The sequence below is a fragment of the Hylobates moloch genome, unplaced genomic scaffold (genome assembly GCF_009828535.3).
Source record: "Hylobates moloch isolate HMO894 unplaced genomic scaffold, HMol_V3 SCAFFOLD_3, whole genome shotgun sequence".
NCBI classification, from domain to species: Eukaryota; Metazoa; Chordata; class Mammalia; order Primates; family Hylobatidae; genus Hylobates; species Hylobates moloch.
Genome location: NW_026652278.1, coordinates 28,364,356 through 28,380,233, shown reverse-complemented (window position 1 = coordinate 28,380,233; position 15,878 = coordinate 28,364,356). Strand labels below are relative to the sequence as shown.

Below are 15,878 nucleotides of genomic sequence, written 5' to 3'. Positions count from 1 at the left end.
TATTTTTAGTAGAGACGGGGTTTCACCGTGTTAGCCAGGATGGTCTCGATCTCCTGACCTCGTGATCCGCCCGCCTCGGTCTCCCAAAGTGCTGGGATTACAGGCGTGAGCCACCGCGCCCGGCCCAGAATTACATATGATTTTTAGAAAAGTACAGCTGGGAAGGACCTCAATGTATTTCTTAGAAATATCTTAGGCTAGAAAAGCGTTTTTAAGTTCTGGGAAATGACATGATATGCAACTCAAGACAGATTTTATTCCTTTGTTCATTTATTGCATACATATTTGTTGAGCATATATTATTTATCTAACATTAGAATAGGGGCTGGGATACACTGTTGAATGGTACTGTGTACTTGGGAACTTATATTCTTATCCACAAATATTTGGCTGTTCTCTTTAGAAGGTCACATGGAAATCTTTTCTCCCTTATTCTATCTGTATGTTAAATAATTAATAGTTCCACCTATCTAACTACATTCTGTCTAATCCTTCACTGACATTATCCCTTTTTGGTAGTCGATAAATAGCCCTCTAAAATATTTGGAAACTTTCTCATTTACAAAAATTAAGATGCAGTGGTAATTAATTCAGTTTTTCTTCTTCTTTTTCCCTAAGCTGCCTAAAATTCATATAACCGATTTCCAGAACCATTTGCTTTTTACCTTTAATTACTCTTATTGTTAGTTTCTCTACAATTATTAAAATTGAACATAGTATTTAGGATTGGGTTGAAGGATGATTTCTTTTCTTATGCTTGTAATATATCTATGAGCACATCCTACACTCACAGTGGCCTGATTACCTCTCATGATAGTGGCATTGCCAGATAATATTTAACTTGTAGTTGACCAATGACTCCAGTTTCTTTTGAGCTTTATATATTTTATTAGCTAATTTCATTTCTCTAGTTGTAAGTCTTGGTGTTTTTTTTTTTTTGTATTAAGTATTCTGCTTTAAGTTGTTTCTGTCTTATAAATGACTTCCAAATTTACATCCCTAATTATGATGAGAAATCTAGATCTATCCATCCAAAGGTCTTCTCAACAATATTACAGTATGGAAGCCCAAAAAGCATCAATCCTGACATGGACCAAAACAGAAACAAACAGATGATAAACAAAAATTAGCTGGGCATGGTGGTGAGCGCCTGTAGTCCCAGCTTCTCAGGAGGCTGAGGCAGGAGAATCACTTGAACCCAAGAGGCGGAGATTGCAGTGAGCCGAGATCGAGTCACTGTACTCCAGCCTGGCAACAGAGCGAGACTCTGTCTCAAAAACAAAAACAAAAACAAACAAAAACAAAAAAAACTGCTTCTCCGGTTCTTCTAATTTCCCTCTCAATTGTTTAACACTCCCCCAAATCAATATTTTCCATGATTTCTTTCTTTTGCTCATGCAACCTCTATATATTTTATTACCAAATTCATTGACTTCATCTCTAAAAATAACCTAAATATTTCCATTTTTTCCACTATAATAATCTTCATCCAAGCCCCATCTTGGTGTGGTCTCTTAAATTACCACCCCTCCCCAACTCATTTCCTTGAATCCACTTTGGGTCTTGACAATCCATTTATCACAGAGAAGTGAAACTTGTCTTTTAAAGCTTAAATCAAATTATATTATTCCAACTGAAAATAAGGTCCTTCATGATTTGACTTCTGCCTTATTTTCTTCTACTAATTCTTTCAACTAATCCCTGTTCACACTAAGCTACAGCCACTGACCATCTTTCTGTTCTTCTCACAGGGCAGCTTTTTCGTATTAGACCTTTCCTCTGTAATGGTTTTCTCCTGAATCTTTACGTGGATACTTCCACTTATCATTTAGATTTCAGTTTAAATGTCACCTACATAGAAAGAGCTTTCTTAAATTTTTAGTACAAAGCAGCTGTTTGGTGACTATCAAATCACATTATTTTAGTTGTTTCCATGATATTTATTTCTAGCTCATAGTTTTGCATTGATTTATTTCCATATTGTTCATCTCCTCACACTAGAAAGTAAGTTCCGTGGAAGCTAGGACCTTTCCTTTTCTGTTCATTTCTGTATCCCTAGAACTGAGGTCACTGCCAGATCAGGCACATAGTAGTAGGCATCAGTAACATTTTGATAAATTCATTTTATTTGACTTTGATTCTGTAGTCCTATGTTGCCACTATTTGGAGATCAATTGGAATTTTACTTCTGTCTGCCTGAGTATTGGCAATCCTACTGATTTCAATTTCATCTGTGGAGCTATTAAGGAATTCACAGTTCCTTTTTCTTGACCATTAATGAGCTATTGACCTGAGGAGGAGAAGGTACATCCCTTGGGGATACCATTGAATATGGAATTCAATATACAATATGCCACCTCAGGATATTTGAAAACTTCTAGTCATCAAAATAATAATAATAATAATAATAAGTTTCACAAATGGCAGCCTATCCAGACCCAAATATTTAATAACTAAGAGATTAAGTTTTCTAATTTTTTTTTTTGGAGTTTCTTTAGGGAGTTTTGTTCTTCATAACTGCCTCAGTGTGAGAATAAAGTGTTAGAAATCACTGATCTCAGATCGCCCTAGCTCTAGAGTCCTGCCCACTTGCTTGTGCTTACTTATGTCATCTTTGGGCTTCAGTTATTGTCTATGCTACGTTTTCTACCTGGACTTTGTCATTTATCATCCTTCCTTTAGGTATCTGCCAATCCACTCTTTCCTCTAGCAAGGATTTTGCTCCTTCCGTGTGAACTCATTTCATGTAGCAGGCCCTTGATCATCTACAATTTCTCTCCCCATCTGGACTTAGCTTTGCTTTGGAGGTCCTATCTCAATACTGGAAGGCTGTGATGGTCTCTCCATGTCGCTCTCTGTGGGTTTTCTCTTCATTGTATAAACTAAACATGGCTGTCCTGTGCCCTGCTCATTATGGCAGTGATGTGAAGACGACTCCTTCCCTGCAATGCTCATGGCACTCACTGCAATTTGCTCTGCTAATGCTGACCTTTTAAATTTATTTATTTATTTTGAGATGGAGTTTCGTTCTTGTTGCCCAGGCTGGAGTGCAGTGGCACAATCTCGGCTCGCTGCAACCTCTGCCTCCCAGATTCAAGCGATTTCCCTGCCTCAGCCTCCCAAGTAGCTGGGATTACAGGCCTGCGCCATCACAGTTGGCTAATTTTTATATTTAGTAGAGACAGGGCTTCACCGTGTTAGTCAGGCTGGTCTCAAACTCCTGACTTCGGTGATCCACCTGCCTCAGCCTCCCAAAGTGCTGGGATTACAGGCATGTGCCACTGTACCTGGCTCATGCTAGCCTTTTATTGATAAGGAAATCCTGAGAATGAGACAGAGAGAGGCCTTAAATTCACTTTGGCTTTCATCTGCCAAGACAATAACCAATTTGCCCAAAGTCGCCAAAACAAACCAAACAAAAAACCCAACTAATACTTTCTTACCTTCCGGAGTTATTGGCCAGAGTTGACTTATTAGTGGACATGACACACTCTGAAACAACTATGATTATTTTAGGAACTGATGGAATACATGGTAAGAAAAGTAAAGTTCATTCCCAATTATACGTGTTTTCGCTTTTGAAATGAGAAACCTGTTTCTATGAAAAGCCATTTAGATATGCCCAGCTTTCTTGGGGCTAGTTTAAATGATTATTTAGACTTCAATATATTTTTTTAAAAGGCCGAAATAATCAAGTCCTTAAAATTCAAGACAGATGACGACAATTTAGGAACTCATAAAGATGTTTATGGCAGACTGTCTGCATTTCATTCATGAGCATGGATCAAGGTATACCATGAATGCAAAAATTGTTCTGAGAGACTGGTTACTCTAGCTGGGTTAAGAGATTGACTTTATTATTGTTTTTAATCTGTACATTGGGACAGAGAGGATAAAACAGAGTAAAACAGAGAGAGACAGAAAGATAGAAGGACAAAGAAGTAAGTGAGTAGAGAGTGAACCATGTAGGCTGGCTGCTAATGGGGTGGTAATTCACACCCAACTTATGAGTGCCGGTATAAGTCATGCTTGAGAAATGATTGGATAGATTTAAAGAGGGTCCGTCATTATTCCTTATTATTTCATTCATGTATTCATTTAACATGTATATAGTATCAACTATATGCCAGGTTTTCTGTTAAGTACTAAGAATAGAAGAATTAATAGTATAGTGTTTGACCTAAAAAAAATACCCACAGGTTAGGCTGGGCGTGGTGGCTCACACCTGTAATCGCAGCACTTTGGGAGGCTGAGTGGGAGGATTGCTTGCAGCCAGGAGGTTGAGACCAGCCTGGGCAATAAAGCAAGACCCTGCCTCTACAAAAATAAATTTTTTTAAAAAAAATTAGCCAGGTCCAGTGGTACACACCTGTAGTTCTAGCTATTTGGGAGGCTGAGGCGGGATAATCACTTGAGCTGAAGAGTTCAAGGCCGCAGTGAGCTATGATCACGCCGATGCACTCCAGCCTGAGCAACAGAGTGAGACCCTTGTCTCTTTAAAAAAACAAAAATCATGGCCGGGCACGGTGGCTCATGCCTGTAATTGCAGCATTTTGGGAGGCCAAGGTGGGTGGATTACGAGTTCAGGAGATCAAGACCATCCTGGCTAACACAGTGAAACCCTTTCTCTACAAAAAATACAAAAAAATAGCCATGCTTGGTGGCATGTGCCTGTAGTCCCAGCTACTCAGGAGGCTGAGGCAGGAGAATCACTTGAACCCGGGAGGCGGAGGTTGCAGTGAGCCGAGATCGTGCCACTGCACTCTAGCCTGGCAATGGAGCGAGACTCCGTCTCAAAAAAACAAACAAACAAAAAACCTTCACAGTGTGGTGGGAGAATCAGACATATTATTTACCATTATATATATCATATATATAAATATTATATGTATATATTAGAATTTGTATACACACACACACACAGACTGTGAGGAACATAGTAAGAGAGATCTATTTGTGTTACATTTGTTTTTAAGGGGTTATTCAGTGATAAGACATACATGATCTCTGAACTCCCAGAGTTTATAATCTTGAGGTGAGATATTCAAGATCAGTTAAGGAGTCAGTAGTCAGCACTATGATAGGAGAAGGCCTGGGTATTATAGGAACATACAGAAGGGAATTTTAATCCTAAATTATGGAAATAGAGTAGAATTAAAAGAATCAGCCAGAACCTATGATAGAGGATCCTATGGTAGAGGATGAAGAAACTAAGGCTGTCTTGGGGAAGAAGGGATGCTGAGAAAAGCTTCTCAGAGGAGATGGTCCTTGGGCTATGCCCCCTGGTTAAATCAAGGGGCAGACAGGTCCTTGATAATATCAAGAAAGGAAAGGAAACAAGCACTCAGAATTGCTCAAGTCTCTTCCACTAGTTACATCTTTTTAAAGCATTGCAGGTTCTGTTTCTACAAGGTGCCAGACCTTCCTCTTAACCTTTGGATGAAAGATGGGGCAGTGTTGCTCAGAACATCTCAGACGCTCAGTGGTCATCCCTAAAAGCCCCTTAAAGTGGCACTGGGGAGGGAAAATGATCCTAACATCTGTTTTGAACAGATAGAAAATTGCCGTTTGTAAGGTTTGATCTGAAAGACAAACCCCCTCGCTTTCCATCGGGTCTACCAGCCTTACTCAATTTGTGTCAGAACCTCCAAGGGCTGAATGGATTGTGCTGTAAATTGAACCTCAGGTTCCATTCTGAGTACTTGAGACGTGACACTCCATCCACTAAGCCCCCCTGCTTGGGCTGTTTGTCGATTCTAATGTGTTGAAATATATCTGCAGCTCTAGGTGCTGTCTCCGCCCAAGTCTAGAAATGCAGTTTTGATCAAATCTCATAATAATATGGGGAGATGTTGAAGATTAAAACCTATTGATAATCCACACTGCCAGAAAGCAAGATACAGAGGAAAATTTAATAACCTGAAAAATGGTTACAGAAGAGTGTGGCTTTATTTTCAGCTATCTTTTTCGTGTACTTGTTTCCAACACAGGGTGAGTTTTGATGAGGGCCACTCTTGGGACAAGTATGGTTTCACTTCGGTTCCTCTCTTTGTTGACGGGGCTCTGGTGGAGGCAGGAATGGAGACCCACATCATGACGTGAGTACTTCTTTTGCTGTGACAGGAAGAAGACCAGAGATACTGGTTCTACTTTCATTGAGGACTTGGATTTTTCCCAGGGAACCCTACACCAAAGTGGTGCAATCTCTGGGCCAAAATTTCCTCATCTATAAAATGGAAATGCTTATTTTTATACCTACAAACTCAAAAAGCTACTGCCAGGATTAGAGAGGGTAGGGTCCTAATTGAACAGTCAAGGTTTCTAATATAATTTAAAGAATTATAGCAAATTCCCATTTATTTGAAACCCAAGCAAACAGAAAACTTATGTCGTTAGATGGTTTTTTTCTCTTTCCGAAACAGTCTAGTGGGAGATAAGGGGCAGGGGCGGGGATGGAGGGAGTAAAACACTCAGCTTATTGAAATCAGAAAAATATTGTAAGAGATGTCTCTCTGTCTCTCTCTCTCTCTCTCTCACACACACACACACACACACACACACAAACACAGACACACACTCCACGGTTATTTCGCTTCAGATTATTTCACTGTAAATTTTTTTCTATACTCTTTTATAATGAGATTTAATCTTAGAAATTGATCACCTGTGCTTATGTGTGCACATGTGTACATGGTGAGTGGGTAACCTGGGTAACCGTAATCCTCCGCCAACCAATACTGTCCCCCACCTCCCCCACTCCCAATTGGCTGGAGAACCTTACACCTCAGCTCTTCACTGGACAGAGTGGAGTCTTGTTGGGCAAAATTAAGGGATATTTGCTATAGTGTGGGGTTGGCACAGAAAGGCTCATAGCATGCATCTGTGCTGGTTCGGTGGAAGGGTGTATGATCTTCCTACTCTTAGGGCACTGCTCTTGATTTAACTTTTGTGCACATAGATTTCTTTATAGTTTGAATTAGTCTTTTTCCAATGGTGATGGACTTGGAAGAAAGGCCAATCTAGGAGCCAATAAGTGATCAGTTATGAAAAAAATTCTTTGTAATTGTATTTATGCAATTTTGATCAAATCTTACAGTTTGGCCCCATTCTCGTCTATGAGGCCTATTTGAACTCGTTGCATCTTCTTTTGGGCATTACTTTGAACAATATCACGTGTATGTCAATCTCTACATGACCTGGTATTCCCTAGCAAGTTTAAGGCGCCACAGCTTATGTTCTGTGTTCATCTAATCTTAAATGGTAATAATTTTTTTCTCAGCTTCAGATGGAGTTTAGCTGGTCACATGGTTATGAGGGAGATTGACCTCAGAGCCAAATCATTTACTGAAAAGATGAGATAGCACTTCTGTTTTCCTTTCCTCCTGGCCAAGACTCCCTAAGAGCTTGACAGAGCTTCTGTGCCTGTTTTATTTTCTTATCAACATACTTAGAGAATAGAGCATAATTATTTTCTTATAGGGGATCTTTTTATGAAATTAAGATAAATCTTGGAAGTATTCATCAAAACAAGTATAAACAATTCAAGTTACCTGTTTTAACATTTTGTTAAATTCAGAGTTTCCTTTTTATGAAAACAACACAGATTTTGTCAGGACTCTTCAGATAGCTGGACAAGCCCTGAAAGGGTTGCCAAGAGGTGATTTCTGTCTCTATTCTAAATTTGAAAACGGTATTGAAACCAACTGGCCTACTAGGGTTGCCCAGTTGTGGAATGGCAATGGCAAAGATTGAAACAGGAGTTTTAAAATATTATATATTTCTGTAGGAACTGTGAAGACAGGGAGTCCATTTAGCGATAAGAATGCTTAGCTTTGCCGTTGAATTGAAAACTTATTAATAAAGTGGGTCATTCAAATACTGTATCCTTCCCCTTACTATTAACTCTGATTCTCTCTTTAGCTCCATGTGGTCAGGGAGAAAAAACAGCCACTCTAAGGTTCTGTTGCTTTCTCTTATCCATTGATTTGGAGAATTTATATATTTAACAGTTAGAGAGCTTCTAATATATATCAGACCTTGTTAGAACTTAGGAGATTTTACAAAGGCAAATGAAATTCTTTGTCTGCAAGGAGCTCTTAGACTAAAGTGGTGAGAGTAAGTGGGGATAAAGTAATCAACATGGTACCCTAGTTATACAGCCAGGAGTTAGCAGAGGAAAACGAAGACTTCACACACACAGTAGGTGACAATTGAGTTGGTCTGGAAGTTTTCATAGCAGTTCACAAGTGGAAAACCATATAATAGAGAATGAAATGTAAGTTCCAAGAAAGCACAGATTTTTAACAGTTTTATTCACTAATATAAACTCAGTGCTGAAAGCAGGGATTGGCACGTTGTAGGAAGTCAGTAATCGTTGAATGAATGAATGATTCCAAGGCAAAGGAAAGAACACAAACAAAGGTAAGAACCATGAAAGAGGGTAGCTGGGTGTTAAGGAAGTAAGACTATGAAAGATTTTAGGTCACATTTAGGAATTTGACCTGTATCCAGAGTGATATTTTTGAAATTAAAAAATCTGATCAAATCACCAGTTTTCTTAAAACCCATGGAGGCCTTTCCATTGCCTTTAGGATAGAGTCTAAACTCATAGAATGGCCTACAAGTATCTATATTGACCACCTGGTTGGGGCTTTTTCTCCAACCTCCCTGACCTGACCACCCTTTTCTGATGCACTGGTGCCTTCCTGCCCCCAGGTTCTTTGTATCTGCCAGAATGGGCCTGCCCTCCCTACTTAAACACCTAAATTTCTAAGTATCTTTCTGATCTCAGTTTAAATATCAGTTCTCATAGCCTGCCAGATCAGGATGGGTTCCCATGCTATATGTTATCTGGCCTTATTTATTTTTTCCTTCACAGCACTTTAGATAATAAATATTAATACAAAGCATATTAGTTGTTGAATATCTTTCCCCTCCATCTTCATCTACCCTTAAGACAGACATGTGGATGCACACACATGTGCACATGTGCACAGACATCCCTGCATGTGACTTTAAGTTCCCATGAGGGAGGATCTTTGTGTATCTTGTTCTTTCAGTGCCATATATTTACCAGGCTTGTGCTAACATGGAGGATTTAACAGTATATAGGTGCTGGATAAATGAATTATTAAATGGAAGAATCAAGTGACTTCTAAAAATCTTACCTTTGTTGTGATTGTTGTGATTTTTCTGGCCCATGGCTCTAGCATGTTAGGAAATTGATTATAGATCTCTAGAGATTCTGAAATGCTGTCGTCAGAATGCAGTAGGTGCAAATCATGGGGGCTGGGGTTGGATAGGAATCAGAGCAGACTGCATGTGTGTGTAGAGGTGTCTATATGGAGGTTATGATGCATTGGGCTGGAATGGCATGTGGGCACAAAAGGGAAGCTAGAGAATGAGGAGCTTACTGGGAATGATTCTGATTTCCTCCACCTTTCACAAGAATCTGCCCAATTTCCACTTTTCCTGGAGGCCAGTGCTCCAGGAACATGGACACTTCTAACACTGTAGCTTTGCAGGAGGATTTACATGGGAGACAGTCCCCAGAGTGGAGGCCTGGGACTTGGCTACCTTTATTGCTCTTTTTACTACTGTCTTTTCAGATGTTATTATTTAAACATCCCCCGGTAACTGTGATGGGAACCATCTAGTCTAGCCTAATTCAAAATGAAATGTGACCGTTCTTATTACTTAAGGCTGAGGACAGGCTGATTGACAAGCTGGAGGGCCTATTGCAGTCTCAGGCAGTGGCTCTCCAGATGATGAGATGCCTGTGGCTGTTGCAGCACTTGGGCTTTTTTGGTCCACTATTTCATGAAAGGCTGTTTGCCCTTTGATTAGCACTTTAAAGAGAGCTTTTCTTTAGCTTGACTGAGATGTGGAATCAGATAGAAAAATACTGCTTTCCTGCATCCTCAAAGCTATGTTTGAAATTCTTTCCTGATAAGAAATGTTTGAACCAATTGGCTATGATTTAGCTATACTTTTACAGGGGCCAAAGAGAACCTAGCAGCTTCCTAGAAAAAAAAAAATCTTAGAAGGGAGAAGCAAAGCTTCCCTGAAAGAGATCAGACACTTCTTACCATGAGTGAATGTCTAAAAAGTTTAAGGAGAATTTAGTCTGATTTGGAGGAACCCAGTGAAGACCCTGCAGCCAACTTGTGACTATTCAGCATCTTTTTTTTGTGTGTGTGTGTGCCAGGTATCACATTGAGCACTTTTTCAAACTTGATTTTATGGAAATCTCCCAACAACTCTGGAAGGTAGATAGGATTGGCATCATTGGGCAGATGAGGACACTGAGGCTCAGCTCACATGTTCATAAAGAGGCAAAATAAGAGCAAGGAATGTGAATTTCAAGCTCCAGGCTTGGAGGTAAAATTTAAAGGAAGGTACTATAATTCTCTATAATCAAGGAGTACCAAGGTGTGTGGGGAAAGAGTGGCAGTATACCAGTTGTTTACTTAGTATGATAAGTGCCTGCTATGCTGCCAGACACCAAGTCACTGCAGACCTAGTTCTTGATGTTAATTCACAATCCATTTGAAGAAGTACGATAAATACATGAAATAATTAGGTAATGATTAAATGGTAAGGTATGGTATAAATGTGGGGTTTTTTTTTTGTTGTTGTTGTTTGTTTGTTTGTTTGAGGCAGGGTCTCACTCTGTTGCCCAGGTTGGAGTGCAGTGATGCGGTCATGGTTCGCTGCGACCTTGACTTCCCAGGCTCAGGGGTCAAATGATCCTTCTACCTCAGCCTCCCGAGTAGCTGGGACTACAGGTGCATGCTACCATTCCTGGCTAATTTTTGTATTTTTTATAGAGGTGGGGTTTTGCCACGTTGCCCAGGCTGGTCTTGAACTCCTAAACTCAAGTGATCTGCCCACCTCAGCCTCCCAAATTGCTGCAATTATAGGCACATGCGCCAGTGCGCCTGGCCAGTATGGGAAACATTTTAGTTGCCATTAGATATCAAAGATGTGATTGAAGACAGAGTGGCTATAAAGGGGTTCATGGCTATACAGAGAAGAGAGGGCAAGGACATTCCTGGTGGGTGGAACAGTGTGAGCAGACATGGAGTGGTAGGAATGTGCCTGGACAGTAGAGGAAAGTGAGAGGTGAAAAGGGCTACAGATACCTTTGGCTAGGGCCAATTGCCTTGTTGACTCCTCTTACAAATCCAGTTGTAATTGGCATAAATCTCTGATTAATTGTTCCACCAGCAGAACTAACAGCCAAAGTGAAGGGGAGAAAGATCATTTTGCTTAGAAAATTATGCAAACTCCAAAGCTGCAGAGGTTTTTTTTTTCTTTTTTTTAAATGAAGCCTTTTCCACTTAAAAAACTGTGACCACATGCCTAGCAGGGATCATTCTTTTAAATACAGCCTTAGCACAACGCAGAGGCTCAGCACTGAGCTTAAATGCATTGTTTAGCCTCTAGTAACTGCATCCGATAAAGTCATTGAAAATGAACCAGAGCTGCTTCCATTGATCTGTTTTTCAATTCTCTGTTGTTTGCTGGAAGAGCCTGATTTTACTTTGCCCAAAGTAAGTCATTCGAGTAATCGGCAAATCCGGTGGAACTCCCAAGTCATCACCTCTCAGGCTGGCTGCTTGAATCATAACCTTCGGATTGTCGCCAGGCTTGCCAGCAACTCAGAGGCACACTCTTGTTTGTGCCAAGGAACACAAAAGCAGAATCCATGCCTGCAGAGGGGGTATTGGATGATGGTAGGGTATACTGGGGACTGGCAACAGCCTGGAAGGAAAAAGCTTATTTTTATCAATGGATTGCTGTGTGGGCTTAGGAGGAAGGATGGTGTGGTGACTGAGAGCATGGGCTTTGGAGATTCACTTTCCAGGGAAAATGCTCAGCTCGCTGTTTACCACCTATGTGACTTTAGTGCCTTGCTTCACTCCGCTCTGAGCTCCCATTTCCTTATGTGGATGTGAGGATTAAGTGAAATAATAACCTCTATTGAAGAACATTGGAGATGTTAATCTCTGTGATCTAATGATCAAGAAACAGGCCACTTGCAGGGAAAAACTTTGGCCAACTAGAGCAGGGGTCAGCAGACTTCTGTAAAGGGCCACACAGTAAAGATTTTGGGCTTTGCTGGCCACAGGGCTTTTGTTGCAACTACTCAATCCTTCTAGCCTAGTGGGTGAAAGCAGCCATAGACATTATGGAGATGAATGGGCATCTGTGTGTTCCAATAAAACTTTATGAACACTGAATCTTGAATTTCATATAATTTTCACATGCATGTCATAAAATACAATTCTTCACTTGCTTTCCCCCCTCCAACCATTTAAAATGTAAAAATAACTCTCAGCTTGTGGGCCGTCCAAAACATAGAGCTGGCCAGACATGGCCCATGGGTTGTAATTTGACCCTGAACAAGAATGCCCATGGGGTTTTATCTATTGTAAATATATTAAAAAATCATTTGAATTTTTGACACATTTTTTACATACTCCCCCTATCTATAAATTGCTTCTCCAATTGCATTGCCTAATGAAGTATTGAAAATATGCTTTTTATGAAATGGCTTAGAAGTTTCCTTATTTCTTTAAAAAAGTTTTGTTGAGGTATAATTGATATATACAAAATTGCGCATATTTAATGTATACATTTTGATGAGTTTGGATGTATATGTACACCCATGACCATCACCACAATCGCAGTTACTAAACATATCCCATCACCTCCAAAAATTACATTTTGTTCTTTTGTGAGTTTTTTTGGGTAAGAACATTTAACATGAGTTCTGTCCTCTTGATGTATTTTAAAGTGTACAATAATGTATTGCTAAATACAGGCACTATGTTGTACATCAGATTTCTAGAACTTACTCATCTTCCATAATTGGAACTTTATGCACATTGAAGAATTCTTCATTTTCCCCTCCTCCAGCCCCTGGCAACTATCATTCTATTCTCTGCTTCTATGAGTTTGACTATTTTAGATACCTTATGTAAGTAGAATCATAAAGTATTTGTCCTTTGATGATTGGCTTTTTTCACCTAGCATAATGTCCTCTTGGTTCACCAGTGTTGTCACAAATGGTACATTCAGCTTTTGTTAAAAAAAATAAAAACAAAAAAAAACACTTCTCATTTCTTATGAAAACCCCACGTATAAGTCTCACCTCTTTAGGAAGCCCAAGTTCTTTCTCATTTCCTTATATTGAATTCCTTTCATGGGGCTCACAGTGACTCACAGATGTATCTTGCTTGGTGTATACTTTTTCCAATGGAGCCCACATTTGCAAAATCAGAAACATCTGGCAGCACTAAGTCTAACACCCTGTAGTCCAATATTCTGAAGCTGCATGGCAACTGCCCACTTTGGACATGGTATGCTGTTTCTGCCCCACCCCTCACCTGGTGTACACATGTCCTCTCCGGCTGCCCCATTTCACTCCTTGTTCATTGAAGTTGCCCTCCTGCTCTGGTAAGATTTTCAATTTGTGATTCACAATTTGGATTCTATATCTGCAATTTCATAACTATATTTTTGTCTTACAAGTTTTTGTTGACATTTAAGAAATACAGAATAATGCAAAGAATAATATTACAAAGCTTGTATACCCACCACCTGAAATTAATAAATATTAATGTTATCACTTTGATTCAGATTTTTAAATAAAATATACAGGAAATCCCAGATAGAGATGATATTTTCATTATTGTCCATCTCAGACTTATTATCCTTACTCCTTCCACAAACCCTTCTAGAACATATGTTGACACTTTTAGCACTTATGTATTCATAGAAATATATGTGGTATCATTTTATATGTTTTTTAAATGTATAATTTATAAAAATAATATTCTTCTACATGATTTTTTCCCTCAATATTATCTATCTGGGGTCATATCCATCTGGTCCAGGCACTTTTCATGCTATATGGCATGTTGTCATGATATAAATATGCACAATTTATTTATCTATTTTCTTATCAATGGAAATTTAGGTTATTTCTAGCTATGTGCTCTTACAAACAGTATTACCACATCTTTATGTATGCCTCCAGGTACATACATGGAAGAAGTTCTCTGAGTTGCAAGCCAGAAGTGGAATTGGTGGGTCATGGTGAATTGGCATTATCACAAATAATGCACTCTTACTATGCACCAATAATGCAGTAATAATTCTTGCACTATTTTCTGATTATTTTACATGTGGATTGTCTTTGCAGATAGAATGCCAGGGCTTTTTATTTGTTCTGTAAGATTGAGGAGGCTTGCAACTGTGTCTTATTTATTATCTCCCATAGCACTGAACATAATTGTCCTCGTGCATAGGTGATGCCCAGAAAGTATATGGTGAGTAATTCTATTGGACTCGATGGCAAACTATTTAAGAGCAGGTACTGAACTTTATACTTTTTCTGATTCTTTTTATTTTTTGGTTCAGGAATTGACACAAAGTAGGAAACTGAGAAATGTCATGACATTTTAATGACATAAGAAAACAGTGTCCCTCTTTCCCTTCCTCTCTTTTAGCTCTTTAAATTTCCCTGTCTTAGCTGGGCATGGTGGCTCACGCCTGTAATCCCAGCACTTTGGGAGGCTGAGGTGGGCAGATCACCTTAGGTCAGGAGTTTGAGACCAGCCTGACTAACATGGTGAAACCCCGTCTCTACTAAAAAATACAAAAATTAGCCAGGTGTAGTGGCGCTTGTAATCTCAGCTACTTGGGAGGCTGAGGTGGGAGAATCACTTGAAACCAGGAGGCAGAGGTTGCAGTGAGCTGAGATCGTGCCACTGCACTCCAGCCTGGGCAACAAGAGTGAGACTCCGTCTCAAAAAAAAAAAAAAAAAAAAATCCCTCTTTCCCCCTGTCTAAATCCCACCTCAAATATCCGTCTTCTCCCTTGTTTGCATCTCTTAGAGTCTCTGTCATTGCTCAACTCCAGACTCATCTTCTACAGGTTCGCAGACCACATTTTCTCACCTACAGTTATGGACCTTAAACTTTCAAGCCCATTACAGGGATTTAGTTAGTTTTGAGAAAAGAATCAAAATTGTTTGGACTAGGATGATTTACTTTTATTCATTTTAGAAATCATCTTTCTTCCTTTTGCTTCTTCTCTTCCAATGCTTTTTAGTCTCTTTCTCGGTCTTCCTTCCATCCACCTCTTCCCCCCATATTTATTTTCAAGTCTTTTAATCTTTGCCACTTTTCACCACCTTGCCAATCATTGTATTGTGTAACTAACACAGGCTCCACTTGCAGGATTCTTGCTGTTGATCCCCCGCCTATTTCTATTAAGGTCTAGTTCATGTCTGGCCTTCGCTCAGTGCAATTCGCCCTGTAGCCACTGACCTCCTTTACCACTAATCCCATCTACACCCTAATGGGAAAACAATCAGGTGGCATGGACACACACCAATAGCCAAGAATGTGGCCTGAATTTCTGGAGACCAGCAGCTGTTGTCTGCTGATGTCTGGCCTTGCCACGACTATGCTCTTTCTGCTTTGATTTGAAATCTGTCCTCAGCAGCTTCCTTCATGGAGGGAGGGAAAGGAGGAGGGCTTTTGGAGGCAGAGGCAAGAGGAGGCATAAGGAGCCAGGCCTTTCAGAGAGAACTGAACTCTTACAGGAACATTTAAAAGAGGATTCAGGAGTCCACATGAATCAAGTGTTGCTATTACAAGAACATTTATTATTTCTTTACTCAACAATACGTATTGATAGCTTACTACAAGGCAGGCACTGTTTTAAGAGTTCTAGAAGCTGGGCTAGGGCATAAACAAAATAGTCAAGGTCACTGTTGAGAAGTTTATATTTTAAAAGCCACTTCCATCCCCAGTAGAGGAAAGATCAATTTTGAATGAGGTTTATTTCAGCTCTGGCATTC

At 39.7% G+C, this 15,878-nt stretch overlaps 1 protein-coding gene across 1 annotated transcript in view; it reads left to right on the top strand.

The window, feature by feature from the left end:
• SORCS3 (sortilin related VPS10 domain containing receptor 3) overlaps positions 1-15,878 on the top strand; it is a 630,771-nt gene that overhangs the window by 534,498 nt on the left and 80,395 nt on the right. The window contains exon 14 of the mRNA XM_032178305.2: positions 5,991-6,098. Within this exon, the coding sequence (XP_032034196.1) occupies positions 5,991-6,098 (108 nt within the window). The remainder of the gene's footprint in view (positions 1-5,990; positions 6,099-15,878) is intronic.